At 36.7% G+C, this 25,176-nt stretch overlaps 5 protein-coding genes across 6 annotated transcripts in view; 4 read left to right on the forward strand and 1 right to left on the reverse strand.

Annotated features, from left to right (window-relative positions):
- Positions 1-13,438, reverse strand: part of Nt5b (5' nucleotidase B) — an 87,122-nt gene extending 73,684 nt beyond the window's left edge. Inside the window, exons 1-2 of one of the 2 annotated variants that reach the window (XM_083134633.1) lie at positions 13,315-13,438; positions 9,634-9,808 (exon numbers count right to left, since the gene is read on the reverse strand). In XM_083134633.1, coding sequence (XP_082990759.1) covers positions 9,634-9,779 — 146 coding nt within the window. In that variant the 5' untranslated portion in view covers positions 9,780-9,808; positions 13,315-13,438. Of the gene's footprint in view, positions 1-9,633; positions 9,809-13,062; positions 13,175-13,314 lie in introns of those variants that run through there. The other variant, XM_083134632.1, reaches the window with a different exon arrangement.
- A 3,180-nt stretch (positions 13,439-16,618) lies between these two features.
- On the forward strand, positions 16,619-22,163 carry l(2)37Cd (general transcription factor IIIC subunit l(2)37Cd). The gene is made up of 3 exons (XM_083134641.1): positions 16,619-18,217; positions 19,565-19,699; positions 22,035-22,163. The coding sequence occupies exon 1, from the start codon at positions 16,687-16,689 to the stop codon at positions 18,163-18,165; it is 1,479 nt and encodes a 492-aa protein (XP_082990767.1). The 5' UTR covers positions 16,619-16,686; the 3' UTR covers positions 18,166-18,217; positions 19,565-19,699; positions 22,035-22,163.
- Positions 18,632-22,728, forward strand: LOC145984302 (SRR1-like protein). The gene is made up of 3 exons (XM_083117955.1): positions 18,632-18,647; positions 19,565-19,691; positions 22,035-22,728. The coding sequence occupies exons 1-3, from the start codon at positions 18,632-18,634 to the stop codon at positions 22,726-22,728; spliced, it is 837 nt and encodes a 278-aa protein (XP_082974081.1).
- LOC145997806 (protein FMC1 homolog) lies at positions 22,611-23,397 on the forward strand. The gene has a single exon (XM_083134642.1). The coding sequence runs from the start codon at positions 22,764-22,766 to the stop codon at positions 23,076-23,078; it is 315 nt and encodes a 104-aa protein (XP_082990768.1). The 5' UTR covers positions 22,611-22,763; the 3' UTR covers positions 23,079-23,397.
- Positions 23,126-24,082, forward strand: LOC145984308 (protein O-mannose kinase-like). Its single transcript, XM_083117968.1, has one exon. It carries the CDS (start codon positions 23,126-23,128, stop codon positions 24,080-24,082), a length of 957 nt encoding a protein of 318 aa, XP_082974094.1.
- Positions 24,083-25,176: the final 1,094 nt, after the last annotated feature.

A 25,176-nucleotide genomic window follows, 5' to 3' on the forward strand; every position in this document is an offset into this window, starting at 1 on the left:
TAATTACTGTTGCTATTTGCTGGTAGACATAAAAGTAACTCAAAATAATCCAACTGTGAATGTCTAAAATAGAGAAAATCTTCTCTTACTGAGAATACAGCACCTGAGAAATTTGAGTTATTGCCCTTCTACTATATACGACAGCAGGGGTCCCGGTTTCGAATCCTGGCCTGGGCATGGATATTTGTAAGTGTCCATTCATCAATTTCATCAAATTATCACTCATTCCTATCTTCGCAAATTAGCCAAAAGTGGCACAAAAAACGAAGTAAAATAAAGCAAATCAATTTTGAAGCGCGCCTAATAAACAAATTAGTGGCTTTTTTTTAAAAAAAAATTCCAGCGCATGGGATATTCCGATAACTCCTCTTGAAGCTTTGGGATATTATATTACTTGCATATATCAATTCCTCCATCTCAAGTAGCTAAAATTAAAAGCCAAGGGGAATTCCCATTCATCCCCCTTCTAATACGAAGCTGAATATACCCCTAAAATTTATGAAAAATAATAACAAATATGTAATTCGAATTCCGTTATACCAATCGCTTTCCAAGGCATACATTCTTCCATTGCTCTATTTAACTACCTTTTTTTCCTAGAACATTTTAAACTTCTAAGTTCGCTTTAAACTGCACATCCAATCTTGGTTAATCTCTCTGAGTAAGAAAAAGCTTAAAAACAAACTTTACCCCCTTTCAGTAAAAAAAACCTAGTCAATAGACGAAGCATATATAAGAAAAATAAAACCTCTGTCGATTTTTTTAAAAATGACCACAGCTTTGTTATAACTACGTTGATGGCCTGCAGAGTTCCCAAAAAATGACCTTATAATTACTTTATAAAATTCATTTACATATTAACCTTACTTGTACAAAAACAATTCGACACATGCAGACTGTTGGTGGTTTAACTCTTTGCAGCAGAATGGTGCATAATTTGTACGTACCACCATTGCTAGAACATGCTTCGCAGTGATAATCATCTTCACCACCTCAATTTTTGATTGCTGCTTAATGCGTAGTAGTGCAAATCCTTTCTAATGAGGGAAACAGCACAAAAATTAAAATTTCTGTTCCAAAACTTTGGTAAAGAAAATCCAAATAACGCAATTCAGGAAGCAAAACCAAAAACAATATTCACTAGAACCCTTGCGATCACAGAAAATCATATATATCAATTTCAGCTTATCTCAATTATCCCGTGCGATAAAGGCATGTGATCCAAATTCGCCGTGCCGGAAAAAAAAACACTAACGTTACGGGGAAAGTAACAATTAAGTGGAATTACATCTTTTAATTGCAGCTGCCTACAAAATTCTTCCGATTGCTTCCTATCTCAGTCGTTATATCTGTGACCAGACACCAAGACGACATATCCTCTCTCTCGTTTGCACTTGAGCCGAAGAAAAAGATTAATTTTACATTGTACAATTTTCGGTCAAATATGATAAGAAAACATAAAACGGGGGAAAATGCAATGATTAGACTTTAAAAATGGATAAAAATGGAATAAAAACCTGTAAAAATACTGAAGAATGGCCAATAAGCCCCACCACTCAAAAAAGGATAACAAATGAAAACTGCAGAAACAATGTTTTCTGGTTCTAACTAAAGTGAAACGGTTCACTGTACAAACCCAAACGCGAAAAGAGCAAGTATACTCTGTTCTAGGTGTCTGTGGAGTAAGCGAAGTCCTCTGCGCAAGTCGTGACTCGAGAGGGCTCCACCATGAACGCGTGAGAGGGGAGACTTTTTCAGCTACCATCAGCGAGCACAGCTTTGCTCCGCCCACTCGCTTTCTCCCCTTCTCTACCGTTATGCACGGCGTTGCTCCCGACTCCTAGGACACACACGCAGCTAGAATCGTGCGCGAAACTACGCTGTAGGTTTCAGATAAAATCTTTTGTTTACATGTTCGGTTCTTTATTATCGCTCGTTTCTTTATGTTTGTACTTGATGTTACAACTCGTACCCGACGCTATGAACGAGTCTATTTTCAAAGGAACCTCCTTTCCTGTCTGCAGCCGTCGCCCCTTTCTTGCACATGCGCAGTTGCGTCGATGGAAGTGACTAACGCAAGTGGATTGTAGCATCGTCTTCAAAGCCTAGGAAAAAGTTGACTTTCGGCAACTACAGAGCCCTGGAGCTCACAAATACAATTATCCATGGACTTTTAAAAAAGTCGTTTCTTCTGCTTGCTCAACAACTGCTTTCCTTTACGGCTTTTGAACTCTTGATAACCCAAACCCCTCGCAGAGAATGATGCAACGGATGCAGAGAGCAAGATTACTTCAGAACGGGAGATAAATGTAAATGACCACGCATATAGAGACGAAATATCATCATCAAGACGCCACATGTTGGAATAAAATAGCATTTAGGTTCCCTGCATCAAACAATTATTCTTATTCTTTTATTACAGAATGCCGCAGCTATTATGTATACTTCGCCAATCTAGAAGGAAAAATGGTCATTAGTGTAGATTTTAACACTTATTCCCTTATTTAAAGGAAGGAATGTAGTCAGTCTGTAGGATAACTGGACCCGCGGTTTTAAGTTCGAGCCAAACCGCCATGTTCTCCACATGTGGTCGAACCCGGGTCCCTTCATTACAAGGCAACAGTGTCACCATTATGCCATTGGGGAGGTCCAAAAACAATTGTTCTAGCAAAGAAATAAATGTTAAAAAGATGAAGAATTGGATATTATTGAATAACAAAAAAGGATGTTAAATCCAGTTGACAAGAAGTAAAGTTCCTGATTAATATTTTATGCATAATTAGTAGAGTGCACAAATCTTATTTGGTACTGTCATTCAAAGCCGTGTAATCCCAATCTAATCCTTGCATTTGTGTAAGTTTGATGTAAATAAATTACCTTCGATCATACAACAAACGCTAAACAAGTGTATTTTTATTATTTTAGTAGTTGATAAGTTTTTCGGGGGATGGTGGATCCTCTGGAAGCCCCTTTTACGCAGCACCAATTTGTTTAATCACTACCTACACTTCAACAGCTGACGAACGGAGGTTTTGTAACAGAATATGGAATCGATCCTTGCAGGTGTGCTGACTACACATCTTTCCCGCGAAGTTCCGAAATAACGTAGGCAACATTCCCCTGTCTTCCAAAAATATTATGCACAGAAACCTCAGAGGAGTTTCAAGGACGACATGGTCCCACATCAAAACGGCTGCGACCAGATCCCGAAACGGATCACGGAGTCATTACGGAATTAGCAACGTGTTGCCCATCCATCTTTCTAGATTGGTTGGCTGACGCTAAGCTCTCCTTGCGCGCACAATGCCTGTTTCATATTAGTTACGCGAGTTTGTGATAGGCGTTCATTTAACGCCAACGTAACGGTCTCAACTTGCATAATGTGACTGGAATTTTGTTTGGCTCTTGTCTTAATGGGCGTCAGCAGTTTTGTGCACGAGGGTTACCAGATCGCTACAAGGGAAAAGTAGGACATAATGTCACAAAATGTAGGACACAAAACAGTCACAATAAATAATACACATTTCTAAAGCAATTATGAAGTAATTTAAAATTGATACTTTTTGGCATCAAAAAGATACGACTTCTTACTTAACTCTTAAATGCAAAATTTCGAAACTTGTAATCAATACTAAACAATACCCCTCTTTTTAACCCATGTTTTAACTGGCACTTCTCAGAGGGGAGAATTTCAGGTTTAGTCAAAATACATCCATGAGAGACTGAACAATTAAATTCTTTGAAATTATACTGAAGCAGTTCCAAACTTTTTTATAGACTTTTATAAAGAAAAATATATCTCACGAGTCAGTTATGCTGCTGCTAATGAAAGTACTCTCTCAACTTTTGCATTATGACCTTGAAATGGTTAAAGAAGTTTCATCTGGGATAGTTTTTAGTTCAGTAACTTTGTTCTTTATACTCTCTGCTTTAGAATTCATTGAATAAGAATGGGAAACACCTTGTTCCATCAGTATAAACCCCAAAGCAAGAAATTCCGCTCAGGCACTGAACACTGACATCATCAGAATGTGGCCCCGAAACTTTGTTCACCAATTGCTTCCATTTTTGTTCAAGCAGGACACACTTTTATTTTAATTTCGGACAATAACTGGGCTAAACTAAATTTCACTATTGAATTTTGGAGTGCAGTCCATAGACTTGTAGCTTGCATGATTTCTTCTTGTTCAATTGAAACACGTATTTTCCTACTTATATTATGTGACGCTAAAAATGTAGGACATGTCCGGGAAAAACCGGGCGGCTGGTAACCCTAGCACGGAGAGTCAGGTTCCTAGCCCCCTCCCCCCCCCCCCCCCCCGCCACCAAGCACCATTTTTCGTGCGTCCTTCGATGTGTCTTCTTATGCCATGCACATCCTACAAATTTTGAAATGGTTTTCATTTCTGTTTTTAAAAAGTCTAGCATTTAAGAAGAATTCAGTTATGTCTCATTGCCGACATCCGTGGCAGAGTGGCAATCACTACAAGCTACGATGCCAGGGTCCTGGGTTCGATTCTCACTCTGAGCATGGATGTTCTTTGTGAGTGCATCAGTTTCGTCATATCATATTCATCCTCACCTTCGTGATTAGCTTAAAGTGGCAGAAAATCGAAGTAAAATAAACCAAATCCATCAATCTTTAAAAACGTACTATTACTACTACTTTGAGAAACTGAAAATTCCAGTAGTGTGTTACTAGAATATAAGCCTACAAGTCAAAGAAGAAGGAGAAAAAAAAATTGAGTAACACCTTGTATGCTTTCTTTCTCCCCTCACCTCTGCCAAGCGTAAATTTCTCAGTCGCATATTCTGACTCTGTTGTGTTATTATTACTATTATTATTTTAAACAAGATGATTTGAATGGCATCGTAGGCTTCAGTCCTTAGCCTACCGCTCGCTACAGGCCTACTGGGAGAATCAACCAACAAACACCTATGCCTCGGGCCAGTAACTAAAACTGGAGGGGGGTTAAACTGCCACTAATATGTGCTCTTCATGGCCAAAAACTTTTTGTGGGGGGGGGTGCAGGCCATTGATAAAACTTGAATAGTAAACATGGTAAAAATAGTAATTAGTATTATTATCAGTGCTCGAAGGGGGATGGTATCTCCAGTTAGAAAATTTTTCGCAAAGCAACCCCAGACTCGACTATATTTTCCACTTCAGGTGCTGATTATCATCACGGTTATGATTATTAATATCCAATAATAACTATTATAATTAATAAAAATAAACAAATTTTATTCCAAACTCTTTATTATTGTTAGCCTATTATACAGGGGCCAGTTCAGCGCCAAGTGGGACACTTATACTGGTAATCGAGTTACATGTGATTCGGCCTTTATTTGTGGTAGTCATCAGTGCTTCCTAGCTGGGTGGATGCTAGGAAAATCTGGCTTCAGTCTTCTGACATGCTAAAGGAATCTTGCTATATTCAACTGGTTTCACAATTATGGAACAATACCAATATAATATTCTGGAAGGACTTTACTATAAAAAAAAGTCATGAAAAAAATGAAATTGTTCTTGTTCACTAGGAGTGGCAATATCCTTCCTCACTCAAGTGTCATTGGAACTTGAAGACAAAGCATCAGTTCAGGAGCATTTCTCAGGTCCTTAAAACAGCGAAGATATAATGAGTTTATTGAAATGTCGATGGAGAGCATATTGAAAAATAAAATTTGAAAAAATCAAGAGAGCTTAAGCCATTCTACTTCATTCAAAGAACATTTCAAATGCTCATCTTACTAGTTCACAAGGTTTTTCTACCTCTTGAAGTTAATTGTTGTGATTTAAGTTGAAAGATGACGAGATGAAAGAACGACCAGGACTCAAATCCAGAATCACCAGCTGTGAGATACATGTTAAAATTCTGTTTAAGGTGGCTTATAGGAATGAATAAACACATATCGCATGATTATCTTAAAGAATGAATCAATGAGGCTCAGACCGCTTACAAACATTTATTATTATTTTTCCCTATGTCCGCAGTACTTCACTAATCTTTAACAACTCACAGGCCTGATTTCTCCTACAATTCAATTGCAAAATTGTTTGTTTGTATGAATTCTTTAAGTCCACTTTATGCTAATTGGAACTGGACCTACAGTTTAAAGTGGAATCTGAACCACTGTGCAATGTGTCTCCACCAGGTATCGAACACAGGACCTCTTGATTACAAGACAATATTACCACTTTGCCTTCAGGAAGGTCATAGATTGCAAAATATCCATGTAACCACTCAGCAGGTTATACTTACTAATTGCACTTGTATGGTTTCTAATGGCATGTAGATAAGAGAAAATCTGTAAATTTAAGGTCATTACATTAAAAGTTGATTCTAAGGCTGCTGAGCGCATTGTATGTTTTATGACCAAATTATGAACTTTGCCTACAAATACCATCTATTGAACAAAATAAGTTTTAGGCAATGTCCGACCGTACTTGAAGAGAGCATACTCCGAGGATGGTCTTGCAGTGCAGTCTTGAAGTGAAAGTCTTTCAAATTGCAATTCGACTGCAGTGCCAAATAAAATCAGCAGATAAAACTGAGGACTTGTTGTTTTCCCCTCTTTTTAAACACTTGTTTTTGACCATAGAAATCTGGCCACCTTTAACCCCCAGGATTGCCTCAGGTATCCATTTGGTGAGGCTGGGTGAGTCTCAGAGCCACACTATGTGGGTAAAATGCCGGAAAAATTCCAACCTTGGATCACCCACCCGGGAATCGAACCTGGGTCTCCTGCATGGCAGTCAGATGCCCTGCAGACTAGACTACCATGGCTCCATGGCAATTATAAGGAGGGTGGTGTTTTATAGAGGTGGGGAGGAATTTCCCTCTCTGATTTCATATTCTTAGCTTTAGGAGATTCCAATATTCTGATGCTTCAAAAGAAGTTACTAAATTATTTTCATTCAGTGGAAAAGGAAATTGCTTTTGTCCTCCAATACTTATCATCTTGAGTAAGAAATACAGGTCATGGATGTGGGTTTAGTCCAGTGGCAGACTCAAAGTATGTAGTGCTGTAGTTCAGAAGGCAACACTGTACTCCAAAGCTTTTAATTATACCTAGATAGCTTTAATAAAATGCTTCACTGATTTACCTCAACGTTCTTAATACCATTATACGGTATATTTAACACAGATATTTAACCGTATAGTTTGCAACACTACGGCAGATACAGCAGGAGAACTTGCTAATATACTAAGACTGCATATCAGCTTCTGCAGATTGGGGGTAAAGGTATTGTGCATAGAAGCTGGCCTGTTACTGGATGGTTCTGAGGCCCACCATGTCCTGCATCCCCTAGGTCTGGAGTGTTGGGAAATTGTAAAATTGCCACAAGATGATGATAAGGGTTTCCATAGAAAACAAATGGACCGCAATCAGGAGGACTACAAATTCATTGTTTGAGATGGTAAAAAATAAAAATTCCAAGAAAAAAAAGGTATTTTGCAATTGTGATGTGTGCACTGCTGGCCTTGCTGTACTGGAATGTACATGCATGCATTTTTCTAAAATATTACACTGCCATTTTGAAATGCCTAGCACAATTACAGTTCACATATATTTGCAGTGGTAAAAGATGATTAAAATTCCTGTAAAAATATTGCAATGGTAAGGGAAAAAAAGGATCTGTACTTGTTTCTGACTAAAGTTCAAGGAGACAAAGAAATTTTCCACGTTATCTAGTAATAAACCTAAAACAATGGAAATGTTTCATGTAAACTAGTAATAAACCTACAACAATGGAAATTTTTCACATTACTAGTAATAAACCTACAACAATGGAAATTTTCCATGTTAACTAGTAATGAACCTACAACAATGGAAATTTTCAACATAAACAATTATGAACCTACAACAATGGAAATTTTCCATGTAAATTAGTAATAAACCTACAACAATGGAAATTTTCAACATAAACTAGTAATGAACCTACAACAATGGAAATTTTCCATGTAAACTAGTAATAAACCTACAACAATGGAAATTTTCAACATAAACTAGTAATGAACCTACAACAATGGAAATTTTTCATATAAACAAGTAATAAAACTACAGCGATGGAAAGTTTCCTTGTAAATTAGTAATAACCCTGCAACTTCTGTCATATAAATTAAATACATCCTTCACATAAAGTTTCAGAGCTGGTAGAACAATCTGTCTACACTTACATATTTCAGCAGCTGGGTCAAGTTGGTATTAAGAAAATGGAAGTACACCAATGTCAAGTCAGTGCAATGGCTAAATACCAAGTAGCCCTACTGCTGGTACATGAGCCAGTAAAGAGCCAGTATATTACATCTCAGGAATGAAAAGGGTGAAGGTAAATGAACTGCACTTAAGATGAGGATACCTAGGCAATCGTTCTGGAATGGCCAGGGATTCGAGTCTCTCCTTGAATTGAACACAATCTCCCAGTTTCCAAGACAAATTTTGATATTTCCTGGAATGATGAGATTTAGATGCATTTGCCGAGTGAAGACATTTGTTATTACAAACCAAATAATTAAACCTGACAATATTATTTTGAAGACTTGTGAAAATAAGTCATTGATTAAGTAAGTGGATGGAATGATAAACAGAAAATGTACACGCAAAAGCATTGTTGTGTCAAAGTCTCAAGACTATTTTATTTCCTCCACCCAATTTTGCTTCATTATGTAGATTTAGTTTGTAGATGTTACAGTGAGATTAGGAACATTTCAGTCTTCATGTTGTTGTCATTGACAGTTCGGAGTTGCAAGGAAAGATCAAGTTGATTCAATTTTGTATCCAAGTAGCAAGACCACATACAGACAACAGCTGATATTCAGGGCATTAGTCTTGTACAAGATTTTAATCTAAAGGGTCTGAATGCTGTAAAGTAATCGCCTGGAATTTTATTTATTAAAGTTGGCAAGCATGTTTGGTATGGACTGGATAGCTTAACAGAAAAGTATTCGCTCCTCTAGTTTGGAGGTTGGTATGGGGTGACTCATATCTTGTAGTAGTTGATTGATGCTTAGTTCTACAGCAGCAATGAACAAATACATATGGGTTAGGAGTAAGAAACATGCAAATTTGTAAATTTTTATTCTCTATTTTGATCTGTATATTATATCATATGCAAATCAATTCTTTTGTTTAATGTTATTCATTCCATAAACATTTGCTGGAGTGTTGCCAAGCTGCTACAAATTTGTCGCAACTAAATCTTCCATAAAATCAATGCCAAAAGTTGGAAATTTCCCTTAAATTCATGGTTGGAAGTTGGTCACCTTAGGTCACACATTCCACAAAACTTGAAACCCAAGTAAAACTCGCAATGACTACATGATGTGGTAGAAAACCTCAGAATAATGGAAGTAAGAGATACAGACCCAGATGGTGGAAGTTGATTGTGAGCTCTTCCAAAGCTATGGCATTGAGTTGATATATCCATTCCCCTATTATGTACTTTTGGTTTCACCAAAAAAATTGCTCTTAATATAACACTGTTGTACAAAAGTCAATAATTATCACAATTCTTGTAAATTCTAAATGTTACATGCTCAAACAACAATATATTTATTTATTTTAGGTCTACTTTGTAGTTTACTAACATTTAACATGCACATAAAGAAGTTAATTATTACAACATACCTATGTGCTGCCTTTCTGTACCATTTTCGTCCCATTCCATGATCTACAGGAGGTACTGGAGTAAAACAAGGTGAAAGAAGCTGACAATTTGGAGAAGCAATTTCTTTTGCCGCATCACCAATTATAAGGCTTTGTGGGTGATCCATTACGTAACAATAGCACTTGATGGTAATATCTGAAGAAAGAAGAAAAAAAAGTGTCCATGGAGAAACTGTTAAGTTTCAAGTGTAATATACCATAAACATATAAATTTAACTTTTCCACAGCTATACATTTGCAAAATAAATATTATTTATCTAACGTAATTCTATATCATTGCCTTTCACAACTTCTTTGCAGTGACAATCAATGACTGGAACATGTGTGGAAAATAACATTCTAAAAGCAAATGTTCACAAAGTACAGCATTAATGCTTAACAAGCCTATGAGGTATATTATCAGGGTAGCCTACAGTAATATTTTAGCATTTTTAATTTTAAACTGCAGAGTAAAAAATGCTTATCTTTGTTCACCTATTTACTTCAAATTTTTCTATCAATCACTCCAATCGTAGTTGTTAATCTAATGGCCGGTTGTATAAACATCACTAACTGGAGATCAGATTTGAACTACAATCCGGGAGCGAATTAAGTTCAAGCTTCTATCATGCTGCATAAAGCTAACTGTCGATTTGTCGATCTAAGATCAAATTCTGATCTTCGGTCAAAGAAATATGTTTGGCAACATGACAAATCCAGACATGTCGCTCGTGTGCCTGTGATGTTGCCAATTGTCCAACACTAAACAGCAAACATTTTAAAGTCGGTTTCGGAAAATGCATGTATTTAATATTTGAATAAAGAATAAATCTGAGGTGCAGGACGTAGTAAATATTCGAACATGTTGCAAATTTAGTAAAATCACATAAATTAGATACTAAACGAGTATTTATTGCTTATGCGAGTTCCACGTGGATGACTTGTCATTGACAACGAAAACAACTATCGGTTCTCGGTTGCAAAGGGGAGAAAATATGCTTGCATAAATAGATTTTTTTTAAAAAGTCTGTATTTCTTTTTAATGCTAAAAAGATATATATAATAACTTTCTTATACTCAGATTTGGAGCTATTGTTCATGTGAGGAGATGTTTATTATATTTATTTTGTGATTACATGATAACGTGTTACAGGTGGACCATTAGTTCCTGTTAGTAGTATATGGAATTTTCCTTGCACTTAATTGAATAACCTACGTAGTGAAATGTAAAATGTGTTTGCGTTTTCCCGAATGGAAAGAAGTATTGAAACAAAAATGGCGTTTGTCCCCTTGGATGTAAATTATGGTAAAAAAAAAAAGGTAAAGTGCTCCCCTGTGCATAGCACCACGCCATGAAGGCGTATAGGGGGTGTGGGGATAACGCCCCACACTTTCTTGATCCGGTCGTGAGTGGGGGTGATGTGATCAGCATCACGCCCCTGACAGCCTTTACCCCCCAGGGTTTCCCCAGGTTATGTTATTCGACACTGGGTGGGTGCCGGGGCCGCTTCCAACGTTAGAAAAGTTCCCGGATTTGAACCGGCCAGGGATCGAACCCGGGACCTTTAGCATGGTAGTCAGATGCGTTACCGACTGAGCCACTGCGGCCACTGGATGTAAATTATGCCCAAAACAAATAATATTCGAAATAAAATATGTGTTATTTATATATCAGGAGGAGAGAAAGCTTTACCAACTAAAATGCAATGTGCTCGGTTCATAAAGCAGTAGATATATACACTACAGCCAAATTGCATGCTCTGTTCCACTCTGAGGACAAAATTGAATTGCAGCGGAGACTTAATCTCAGTTCAACTTTTATACAACACAAAATGAGAGTTCAGCGTGACTGCAGATCAATTTTACTGGTTAATCGAGGATCAACTGCTTTATACAATCGGGTCTTAGTGAAGTTGCTTACAAACATCATAGTATGCAAAATATCCATCCATGGGTACTAATCTGATATTCCCCGGACAGATTTTTTCATTTTTACAGAAGAAACTACTTACGGTAATAAGTTCCTGTAGCATTGTCTAACATCTGGAAAGTGTTTCGTGTGATGTGGGAATGTTTCATAGCGGAGATTCAACCATTGACGCATAGCCCCACGAACCATTTCTGGTAAGGTTAGGTTAGGTAGGGTCACGTATATGTTATAATAGTTAAAAATTCGTTTCGAAAAAAATATGCGTAGCCCCACACACCATTCTCGCATATCCCCACAAACCATTGACACATAGCCCCACAAATCATTTGCGGACGTACGTTCTTCAGTTACAAAAACACTTTCTTTTAAAAAAAATTGCAATTACTTTCATCAAAAAAACGTGAATGCACCTTCAAGAATGTTCCGCGAAGCAGATGGGTAAGTACGAATGTCAAAAATTCACAAAACGAAAAAGTTATAGGTGTCCGGGGACTACCAGATTTTTACCCATCCATGTTCGTTCACTTTGCTCTACAGAATGCAAGGAAAACATGCTATATGCTTGAATGTAAATACAATCCCATTCCTTAAATATGCACAGGATATAAAAGAAAAGAGAATAGGAATTGGAAAAGTATCAACTTTCTTGTCAACTAGACATGATGTTATATAACTGGATAAACAAGCAAATAAATTACAAAACTTACAATATTATGCTAAAAAAATGTCCACAAATATTTTTCAAGTAGAAAGTTTTAAAAAAAAGCACTTCACACAGAATTCTAAGAGTAACTTAATGGTGAAATCTATTGACTGGTCTTGCCTCAAATTTCAGCTCTTGATATGACAGTTCCACTTCGTTTGTCGTTGCACCTTTTGCCATAATTAGTGATTACCGAATGCTGCTTTCTGCCAGAGTAGGTTAATCATGACAATGAAAATAAATGATCAGAAAAAAGTCATAATGGAAACCTGAATGGAGGAAATGTCAAATATAAGTACTGACATGTCCTATATTACCATGTACTGTTATTTGTACACACCGGTAGTCCTTGGTCTCAAATAAACTAAACGAAACTAAACTACTTACAAACAAATAATCAAAACATCCAGTTCGTTTCTTGGACACTTATACAATATTTTAGACATTTCTTGTCAGACAGTTTTACTGGGTTTGCAAGCAAAGTGAAAGTATCTGCGTTTACCTTCAAAAGAAGGGGAAAAAAACAACTAAAGAATCAGCTCTAAGATATGCCAATAAATATTTTCTGAACCATGATATGACTAAACAGAAGTAGCCTACTCATTATATTCCGCATCACCCCTACGATCGTTATAAACATGAAACATGCATTTTATGGTTATGTTGTTATTAAATTCACTTATTTTGCGGAAATGTACTTCTCCAATGGAGGTAAGAGTGAATTCAAAGGAAAGAATGAAATATCAATTCCTAACAAAAATTTTCCCGCAGTTCTTACCGGTTCCATGTCTGCATCGACTTTTTGCAAATCTACCACAAATTTTTATCATATCACAGCATAATATACTCAAATTAAGGCACGTGCAATCATGTGGATATTAGTAAGACATTTCTTTTAAAGATATTAGATGTTCTAGTATGTAGGAGTATGAAGCAGAAGAGACATTCTAAGCAGAAGCAGTAGACACCATTCCATAGTCTTCACGTATTTATACTAATTGTTTCTAATTATCACTACTTCAAGTCTTACCGTATCTCTGAGATCTTCTACTTTCGCTTCCTTTGAAAATTACGAATACGGACGAAATTTTATACACCTCCTGACTTAATTTTGAAAAACTACTTTCGCCTCCCTCAAACCTTACAACACCAAAACAAGACTAAAATGATAAGCGTAAAGATGACAAACGATGACCGAAATGCGCCATCATGCGCATTTCTTTCAACAAACGCTTTATAGAACATAAGCGCCGACTTTAGGGGAACAAGGCTTTCTACCCCCCATCCCAAATTCCTCAACATTTGTTTATTTATGTACATGCATTAGCATTATACATAAAAGAAAAATATTGTTGTCAATCTTGCCCCAATATGTATATATATGCAGGGGCGCCGACTTGTCAAAATTATTGAGGGGGCTCTGATCACTGAAATACATTAATGACTGACTCACTCTCTCCCTTTTTTTAAGTTTTGGTCTCAGTGTTCAGAATCTCATAAAAGCCGATGAATTCCTCAAAAATATCAAAATTTTTATTCACAGTTCGAATACAGAATATTAATTGTCCATGGATAGATATGTCACAAGTTTCGTCAACCATAATAGCAAAATATTATCGACTTTTAATTTAATATCTGATACCACGGAGCGCAAAACAGATCTCCCTAATATATCAATGATCTCGTTCTGAATGTCATGTGAGAGCCATTTGTAGCTCGAACGTCTCATCCACTACCCTAGTAATGCACATCGTCTTTTGAAACTCTTTTTAGTAAAAATTTTAACAATACTCATAATTACATACTTAGTATATAGTAATAAGTCATGTGTAGAGCCCGGAAGTTCAGGCATTTATTTTCGTTAAAATAGGCAGGCAAAAAGGCATTTATAATGTGGAAAATAGGCACCAAAAATGAAAAAAAGGCAAAATAAACCGAAAAAAGGCACATTTGGAAGTCGCTTACTTTTATCTATAATTCCTGGCAACATGTTAAAATCTACATTGGGAAGAGCATTTCAATTTCCTCCGTCTTCATTGCACATAACTACAAGGTGTTTTTTAAAGTTCTCAACATTCATTGATAGTAGTCTGTCAGAGAGAATGTTTTTCATAATAGAAAATGATCTTTCTACTTCGACAGAAGTTATTGGAGCATACATAAAACAAGCTAATGTAGCTGGACTCATTTTGGTAACAGCATTTTCACCTTTTAGAATATCACAAATTGTTTTCAATTCTTTCAAGTCATCATTTGCACTCACTACCTGTTTGCACTTTTCCGCAACAGCTGACCCCTTTTCTCCTGGCACTTCCATCATTTGCTGCATAGATTCCTCGTAGATTTTCATGGATGCTATAATTGTAATTGTCTCTGGCAATGCACCATAATGTGCAAAAATAAACTTGAATAGCACAGGAGTTTTTTTTCACTTCACGAATTGAAGCCGCTTCATTTTCTGGAAGAGCATCTATCACCTCACTGATTTTTTCAATGTTGTTAGCATAATATATAGCTGCTGATATCCAGGTTCCCCATCTGGTCAAGACTGGTTGCGGAGGTAAACTAAGCTCAGATGCAACTTCCTTAAATTTTCGGGTTCGAGAGGAAGATTTCAGAAATATCTTCTTTGTGTTCGAAATCAACCTGTCCACTTCAGCAGTCAATCATGCACAAGGAAATGTTAACCGAAAGGCAATATCCTAACTGAGCATGAAATACATTTTTCTCACACTTTTCTCCTTCAGCAATGTTGAAACATGCATGAGTTCAATATTTCTTATAAGGCGAAAATTATTCACATAATAAACGGAAGAAAAATAAATGCCAACAACTTTTTTGGGAGAAAAATAATTTATATACACATTTTTTTAAAAAAATGGTCAAATTTAATTGAAAAAGGCAAAAAAAGGCATTATAATTAAAAAAAAATAGGCAGTGGGGTCCCAAATAGGCAAAATAGGCAAACTGAAAAGGCTTCTAAAACATTCGAAACAACATAAGAAACGTATATCCGGAAAAATTTTATCAATATATGCAGTAGATAAAAAGAGGCATTTTGCCAAACTTCCCGGCTCTAGTCATGTGTTTTGCTGTCTCTGGTCATAGCCCCCCCCCCCCAAGGTTGATGGTTTAGCGGTCTCAGCCCCCAAAGTTGATGGTCTAGAACATTTCAAATGTGTATTTAAAGTGAAGTTCATGTGACACAATTCAGAGTAAACTTTACAAGAGAAGCAAAATAATACATTAGATCCTCTTCAGCAAAATTATTTGGGGGGCTCTGCCCCAACATCGTTAACATTGGGGGGGCTCGAGCCCTCCCAAGCCCCATGGAGTCGGCGCCTATGTATATATGTATGTCAAGTTGACGCCTCTGCTGTAGAATCTCTCTCTAGTGTGTTTGCCCTTCCATACAGTGCTCGAAAAGTGAGGGAAGTATTCCCACGAATTTGATGCAGAATTTTCCATCTGGGAGCAGGCACGCATGCGGAACTACATTTCAAGTAGTAATAGTAATAATCATAAATATGTTATAAGTAATGGTTAATGAGAGTAATATATGTATTAATAATATAGTTAAAATATTTCAATTAATTATTATTATTTATTACAAGAATATCAGAGGCGTGGGAAATGACGAACAATAAAAATCCGAGAGCTCTAACATATTTTCACCAATTTTCTTTAGTGTACTGCAACAGCAATTGGCCAAAACAGGTCCATAGCAAGAATTTTATTTCGGGAGTGCTCATCCCTTATCAGCAGCCGCCATCTAAAGGCGTAAAAGTGGGGGCAGAAGCTCTGAACCCCCTGAAGGTTTCCAACGGAACATTTGTAGGACTTCGGGAATTTCTTAAGCCCCCTGGGCCCCTACGTGCGAAAAGCCAACACCAAAACGATCTTACCATTCGTCCTGTGACGCATAGCAACAGAACCATCACAGTTTCTTCACATGTGCGTTGTAGATTATTTGATATAAGTGATGATATACATAATTGTGCACACGTTGGTATTATACGTGCTCCACTGCAAAACAATAGTTTCATTTTCCTAAAACGAAATTTACTTATTGCGTGTGACAATTTGTACAACCAATATCGCAGAAGTCGGCAGAACGAAGAGACAAGTGAAAAAAATGTTTTTTAACGAACAAATTTAAATTTAATACGAAATGGTTAAATGCCATAGACGTATTACAGTAATCTAACTCTATGCTTATACAGTAGCTTAATGTATATGAAGGTAAGATGTACAAATTGTTTTGTTGTTTGCTTCAAGAAAGAAACCACTTTGTTACATATTAGTTAATAAATTTATGTCCAGATGGCATTGTAATAGCATCTGTGGAACTATTTTGCATCGTTTGGATTTTATGATCTGATGCACTGGACATTTTTAAATCATGGAAGGAATTGGTTGTAGTTTGAAACGACGATTAGTTTGCGTTGAGTATCCGGGTGTAGTTGTTAATGAGGAGAAGATGCTAAAAACTTTAGGAGGTTTGCAAAACATCTCGACTGTGTACTCTGAAGCGAACCGGCGTTTAGAATTAAGGTTTCGTCCAGATGATGTATACTGCAAACCAGCATGTGGTGACAGACACAATGCAACTGCGTTGTTGTTGAAGGTCGTAGTGAAACGGAAAAAGAATAAAAGCAATGAAACTGTAACGAATTCCAAAGTATTACCGTCACGTACCTCAAACGAACCTGATATTGATAAGGAACTAGAGGATACTGGCAAGATTTCATCTTGCAAATGTGCTATTCTTGGCCAAGTTAATGTGGTGTATAAATTTTCTAGCATGTGCGATTTCCAGTATTTGCCAATGAACCTTGAACCAAGTGGCACATTAGAAAATATATACCATAAAATTGTACCCCAACAGTTGCCTGATATAGCATGGTTAAAGGAACCTGCACCACTGTTTCTTCCACCAGCAGCTTTTTCACGGTTTGACAGCTCGCAAGGTTATTATTACAGAAAAGATAAAAGTGCAGACAAGTCTGAACAGGAACCACACAACATAATAGGCCGCACAAGGAATAGACGTTCAGGTCATGCCATATTTGTAACTTTTGATGTACCATATGTACCAAACAAACCACGTGATGTTGCATTGAAACTTCTCAAAGTGAAGTTTATAACTGATGATCAACTTGAGAGCATCAAAAAGATATTCGAGGACCGCCCAGTTTGGTCTAAAAATGCCCTTATTGCAGTTACATCTTTCTCCAAAGAGCAATTAAAGTATTTACTGCCAGCTGCTGCATACTATTTTGTTACAGGCCCATGGCGCTCTATGTGGGTGAGGTATGGGTATGACCCAAGAAAGGAACCACAAGCTCGCATATATCAGTCACTAGATTTTAGAATACGTTTGACTGGAGGAATGAGATCAAAAGTTAAGGCAAAGAGAAGCTGCTTTAATTATCTTCTACCATATAAATCTATGAGTTCTTGTCGCCCTAGAACTTCAGTGATCAACAAAGAGCACATTGATAAGGGAAAAGAGGATGTTGTGAATGAGACAGTTGGTAACGATGATACATATAGATTTGAACCAGGTATGATACCACATTCACGACAGATGTTTTACCAGTACTGTGATCTGCATGTACCTGAAATACAAGCAATGTTGGAAAAGCTTCCTGACCACCCAGATGCAAAATGTCAGGAGAAAACTGGATGGCTTCCTTCAGGCATGGATGATCAGTGCCGTGAGATAATCAATAAACTAATTTCTGAAAAGCTGCAGGAGGAATCAGTCAATGAAAATGAAGAGGCAGATGTTAATGACAAGGGTGACTTTTCTATTTCTTCAACCAGTGACTCTGATTCAGAGGATGCGGACTTCCAGGAACAGTATGACAGTCAATGAGAACTAAAATGAGGATCGCCACCACATTAAGAGAAATCCTTTATACTTATTGGTAGGTTATAACTCAAAAAATTAATTCTGTAAAATAGCAACTACAAAAGCAATAAGAAAAAGCTTTGCCAGACACTTGAGAGAATATGATGAAATGACTGAAATTTAGATGTTTAGTTTACATCCTGGTGTTAGATATGATTATTGAAACTTAAACAGAGTGTAACATAATTCTGAAAATCAGATAACATATTGTTACATTATCTTAGTTGTTGACACAAATTGCTTTATAAAAATCCATCTGTTGGATAAACATACACACACACATACATCCAAGGTGTGTTAGGAAGGTTAGTGTTGAACTGCTAAGTAACCAATGTAGTATAGATGTAAAAATGCTAAGAACAACCTAAATCGGCTATTATTTCTCTTTTAGTTTCTGTTTTTTACAAGCATATAACCAAACTAAGAATAAATGTCTGATGAAAGGAGTACGTGTTCTCGTGAAATGTTAGATAAAAAAATAATTATGGCCTTGAAAGAACCATAAACTACAAGAGAAATAATTATAGAATATAAGCAATACATACATACAAGAAAAACCTAGATGGACTAACCTCCTCATGAAGACATTCAGCAGAAATTCACTCTAATAAAAGCATGAAATTAACTATCATAAATCATGAAATTATGGGCATCTTTTTTGAAAGTTACAATATACTAAACTGTGTGACGGCTTATTTCAAAAATATTATCTTGGAAGTGAAATTTAGTGTGGTATTCCAAGTCATATTGTATGAGCCTCATGAAGTTCAGTTTTTTACTGACAGATATGCGCATACAGGGATAGACAAAACTAAAAATGCAGGTGCCAGCCCTTTTCTCAAGAGAAAGGTTTTTTCCTAATACGGGTCAAGAAAGCAATGAATCCAACTAAAATAAGCTGTGAAATGTGATCTTAAAACATTTAAACGTAATTAATTCTTGCACTGGAGTGGCATTCCAAAAGAACGCTCAAAAGGGTTACAGTATCAATAACTATGCAATACATTCTAACGTATGGCCAACTACTATATCCCTGCAGATTTTAAAATTCAGCTACTAATTGTGCAAAAATATATAATGGGATGTTTATTATTGTGATTTAATGATACGCATGTTAAAAATCACGTAATGTATTTATCTAAAAAAAAAAAGTAATTGAAATTTCCATAAAGGAATTCTAAATATTTGGAAGAAAAATATTTCGAACTGAATTGTAAAATTCAGGAACAAGGTGCAAATTTTCAGGTACCCTGTACACAAAACCTGAAGCTAGTTTCATTTTGTATGTGCACTTACTTCCATTCATATGTAAGTCTATTATTGCTTTTTAAAAGATATAAGAGTGGTACTATTTTTATTGCAGTTATGAAAAATGAAGATGGTTTCCAGCAAGTAACATACAACAAAAAGAAACGTGCAGTAACCAATGGACTCTCACCTTTGCTGGTCATTGATGTACCTGTAACCATAGATAAGGAAAGAGCTGTAAGGTAATAGCGTACGTAGTTTTTGATAATGATAAATACATGCTTAATTGTAATGTTAGTACAAGATGGCTGTGCTGACTACAAAATTAAAATTCCATACATTACTTCAAAATAGTAGAAATAAACTTTTTAAGAAATTGGTACAATAATTATAAGCATGCAGAAATTTTTTTACACAATTCTATGATTATCATTGAGAGACAGTAGTTTTGAATGGCAAACAAATATTGCGTTAATATTAAAACTATCTGTCCTGCACAATGAACGTGTGGTCTAAGGCATCAGGCTATGGGATACATGGTGGTTTGAGTCTCCTGGGAGAAGCATAGCAACTTTTCTCCTGAGATTTCGGGCAGTGTATGGAACTGGTGGCCACCCACCATCGTGAGGAAATTGGGGAGCTCTTAATGTGTAGCATAATCCAGTCATGGAACCTACAAAGTGACTGGGAGTTTTGTCATGCTGGCCACACTGGTTTCTTGTCTGGTCTACCAGACAAGAAAGTAAGAAAAAAGAGAAATCAACAGTAGGCCAAGAAGTCAATAAAAAGTCAAGAAATTATACTTCTGATCAATAATTTTTGCTATCACAATAACTGATTGATTGATTTATAGATTATTTTACTTCACTTTTCTGCCCCTTTGGCTAATTGCAAAGATGGATGAATGGATAATCATCAATATATAAGGATGACAAAATGAGCCCCACATAAGATCATACTGGCTGTGAGCAGGGCCGGATTAAGGCGGGTGCTATTGATGCTGCAGCATTAGGCCCATTCCTGAAATAGGCCCAGATGAAAACAGACGAGAATTTTCCGAAAGCTGAACAGTTTTCTTTTGCTATATTAACCTGAAAATAAATCTTAGAATGAAATTTGGAGCCCCAATTTCGCATGCCTAGACACACCGTTACTTATTATACAGTTACCATTATTCTTTGCGTTGTGACGTAACTATAACCTCATTGTGTTTATTGTTCAATGAAGATTTCAAGCGTTAGGCCCAATTTCATCTTAATCCGGCCCTGGCTGCAAGTCCAGATGCCAGAGCTTCAGTAGTCTGCTAAATGCAGTCCATGATGCATTAATAGATGAAGCCTAATTCTATTGTCAAATACAGCTTCAATTTTCATCTAAACTAGCTTTTTCATTAATAAATATTTATTTTCGTAATTGCTAATTTCCAACTTTGCTTAAGTAGGGACCCTATAAATAAAGGTTATGAAAAATGATTAGAAGGCCAAGGAAAAGTTAAAAAAATTGGATTTGTTATTTTGGTAGACAACCTGAATTTGATTTGTTTTCATTACTGCATTTTTGGGAATAGCGGAAGGCTGCTGGGAATAGTAACATTACTTCATTCAAGCATTTTTAAAGTTGAATATTTTTAACATAAAATATTTTTGTACAATAATAAAAACTTATCTTAATCTTCATAAAATCATTATTTTTGTGTTAATAAAAAAAATGTGTGAAGGCTGAGGAGGCCAGATAATATATTTTTTTAAATGAAATGTCTGTTTTTCTTTCCAAATAATGTTTTACTAGGCTGCAATTAAATTGGTATTTGGTCACTTAAATCAGTAATTTTGACCCTTTGATTATCAGTTTCCATCCCTCAGAACAGGGCAGGTCTGTGCTACCAGTATGTAAGGAAATATTAATTTGTTGGTAGCTTTTGTGTTAGGATGCATTATGTTCTATGGGCTCCCATAGTTATGTAAAGGGTGGCACAAAAGTCATCATCCTATTTGAACTGACCTTTATTTTGCCATCTTGTTGTTTATATCAGTAGTGTTTTGTCAGTTAAATAGAAGATACTCACGAAATTTATTGTGTGCGAAAATTAATAAGTATACCCCACAATAACGTTGAAAAATTGTGACAATTTTGCATGACACTTTTCTGGGCACAGTAATATCCCGTTTTGGTGATTTGCAATGGCCTGCCAGATTGCCCGATTTGGCCGCTCCAGATTTTTTCCTTTGGGGATATTTGAAGTCATTGGTTTATGTGAATAAGCCAGACGTTACAGCAACTAAAGGGCAATATCCAGCATGAAATTGAAAACATTTCCCCACGGATTTCAGACACCATAGAAAACTCAATAAACTGAGCCCAAATTTGCATCAATTCAAATGGTGGTCATTTATTGGATGTTATCTTTAAAAATTTGGGACCTAAAACTTACAAGTATCAATAAAAGTTGAACACAAAAAACGTACTTTGTTTAATTTAAAACCCAAGCTATAGGCTAAGAAAATCAGGTGATGACTTTTGCGCCACCTTGTATAAGTTACATGTGCAGTTGAATATTTTTGTGTATACTTTTACTTCTCTTACAGAAGAATTCAGTCTGCCAGAGAGGATATTGCACTTTCTGATTTTTATTGCTCGCTCCTGCAAAATTTTCAACAAGCTTTGAAGTCTCTGCAAGAAGAAGGATTTGAAGAGATCCTCTGCTATGGATTAGGACATTGTGCAGAGTGCATGATAACAAGATATCAGTGTGGCTTGCTACTTCTGTTAAAGGACAAATTTAAGGCCAAGACACTTGTGTATGATCCTGTCTTTTATCCTGAAGAGTGTGAAATTTTGCAAGATTTGGGCTGTGAGATTATCACTGAAAACGAGGAAGGAAAGCGTAAGGTATCTGTTACGACATTAGTGTTTTTACCACACTGTCCAAAACAGTTACTGAATAATTTTTTGTGGTCAAATTGGGGTCTAGGAATAAGGAAGTGTGTGATATTTTGTAACAGTTTTTCGAAGTTGATTGAGTCTCAACCAAAGCGATTTCTGGAAGAGACAGCAGAGTATGTACTAGGAATTTCTCCGTATGTTAAAGAGTTTGGGGTAGTAAATTGTTTCAAATACTCTGACATCTTTAATGACTTGGCAATTCATGTGTTTCCTGAGAAGAAATTGAATTTGGTTCCGAAAGATGTTTGGGATTCATATTTAGAACCTGTTTATCCAGAGGACGATACTGAGTTTATTACAAAGAAGATTGTCACAGCTCTTGATTTTAAAGATTAGTATTTATAGTTTGCGTTGCCTGATCATTTATTGGAATGGCAAACCGAAACGTATTGGGTACCTTTCGGCAGTTAATGTCAGAGCTCCGTGTCATAAATTCTGAAGGAAGGGTCATGGATTCATTGTGGGGGAAATTTGTAGTGTCTCAGTACCGTAAATACCAAACTACAGAGAAACAACTGTGCAAGCATCAACAGGAAATGCAGTTCCTTGCCGAAACTTACGTCTGTTACTTGAGGAGCGTGCGAAAGTACAAGGACATTCAAGCTATGTATCATGCCAAAGGTGAACGCTCTGTTAAGGAAACAGCAGATATTGTAGGATTCAAACTGCCCCAGGATCCGAAGTAGTAGCTGTAAGGGAGTAAAGATAGATGGTTTTGAGTAGAAAATTAACAATGAGAAAAAGATTAGTTTTGGTTTTCGGTCTTGGAGTCTTTGTTTTCGGCCTTATTTACTTCTTAACACCATTATTGTTGCCATTTGCTACAACTTGTTCTCCTAAACATTTCCTTCTTCCTGGCATGCTGACGTGCCATTCGTGGCTTACGTGTCAAGATTTGGAATCCGTCGCTGTTCACGAAGTCATAGGTCATGGTGGAATGAAAGCAGTGTATCGTGCGGAATGGCATGGCTATCCTATAGCCTTGTCTAAGTTGATCAATTACGATTATCTATCAGATTTTGAATTTGGTTTAAAAATGTTAATTCGGCTAGCCCAAAATCCTCATATCGTGCAGTTGGTTGGCTTTTGTAGAAATTACACAATTATATTAACAGAGTTCCATAAATATGGCAGTGCTGTAAACCTTACCACAGTTATAAAATCAACATATAAAGATGAAGATAGTGCAGTCGTGAGGGTGGAATTTTGCTTAAAATATGCACACTTGCTGGACATGCTCCATAATAGTCCAATTGGCACAAGGGTAATGTGCGATTCAAATGACATAAGCAAGCTACTTAGTCAGATTCTGGTGACTGACAATCTGCAGCTTATACTGAGTGACCTTGATGCATTGCCAGAGGTTAATAAAGCAAGCAACAAAACTGTAAAATGTGGGCGGAGGCAAATTAGTGGTGACTTTCCAGCTCCGGAACAACTCTGGCCTTTCCCGACGCAATTTGATGATCGTATGATGCCAGGGTACGATGAGAAAACAGATATTTGGAAAGCTGCTACGGTTTGTGATCATATTATAGGAGATGTGCAGGGCAGTGAAGTTGCACGATATCTGCTGTTTCCTTTGCATAAAAGCTGTAAAAATCGGGATAGCAGAAAGAGACCAACTGCGAAACAGATGATAGAGTATTATGAAAAAACATTGGAGGAACTTAGGAGACCTGACTTGTAATGGTGTATATAGTATACTGCGTATGTAAATATAATAGTAATGAAGCATAGAAACTTTTGTTTTCTTTCATAATTTATTCATGTGGGGATTTTAGTGGTAATTATTTCTACATGTCAAGGTATCTATATAAACAGGTTGTTTACAATTTCATAAAAAATGTCCCTGATTTTTCCAGGCCAAGAATCAAATTTTTTCAGAATTAGAGCCATTAGGGCAATTCATACATTTAAACATGTGTAAGGTCACTATATTTTAGCGAACACATGGAAATCACTGGGAGCGAGGTCTGGACTATACGGTGCATGTTCCAGAATCTCCCATTCGAATGACTGAAGTCTGTTGACGGTCGTGTGCACCACATGAGGCCTGGTGTTATGGAGGATAACCACATTGTCCACATCGAGAATCAACTTTGCACTTTTTCCTGATGGCAGCTTGCAGATGTGAGTGTGTGCCACAATAGCTGTCAGCATTGATGGTGTCACCTCGTGGCATGAAATTCAGCAGGAGTGGTCCTCGGCGATCCCAGAAGACCGTTAGCATCACCATGGGAATGTTTTCCGTTGTGAGTGAGCGAGAAGCGAGGATGCCCTGCCCCGACTGCTCATTGTCATGAAGGTCTTCTCTGCCATTTTTAACTTAAGGCTACCACCACCATGCACTTCTCAAAGTGAGACAATTGTCCCCATACGTAGACTGCATTTCCCTATGGATCTCGATGGGTGTTCATCCCTTGCTCCATAGAAAACAAATAGCACTTCACTGCTCGTACAACGTGGACATGTTGAGTTCTACAGCCATCCTTGCAATCTGACAGAGTGCCGAGCAGCCGAGAGTTAACACTTAAACCATTCCAAGAAAAACTTATTGCATTGAATGTATAATCTCGGTTTCTCAATCACACTAATATTTCGGCTGAAAAAAATTAGGGGCAAAGGCTTTTCGATTACATCACTTACAAAAATTAACAAAATTGAGAATGTGTACAGAGAACTTTTCTCACTATATCTGCTATTTATGGTTTCTATACATTACTGGCCTCTTGGTGAGAGTGGTCATCGATTGAGTGGGTGGGGTTATTTTTCTTCACTTTT

Source organism: Lepisma saccharinum, chromosome 1 (genome assembly GCF_977018435.1).
Source record: "Lepisma saccharinum chromosome 1, izLepSacc3.1, whole genome shotgun sequence".
NCBI classification, from domain to species: Eukaryota; Metazoa; Arthropoda; class Insecta; order Zygentoma; family Lepismatidae; genus Lepisma; species Lepisma saccharinum.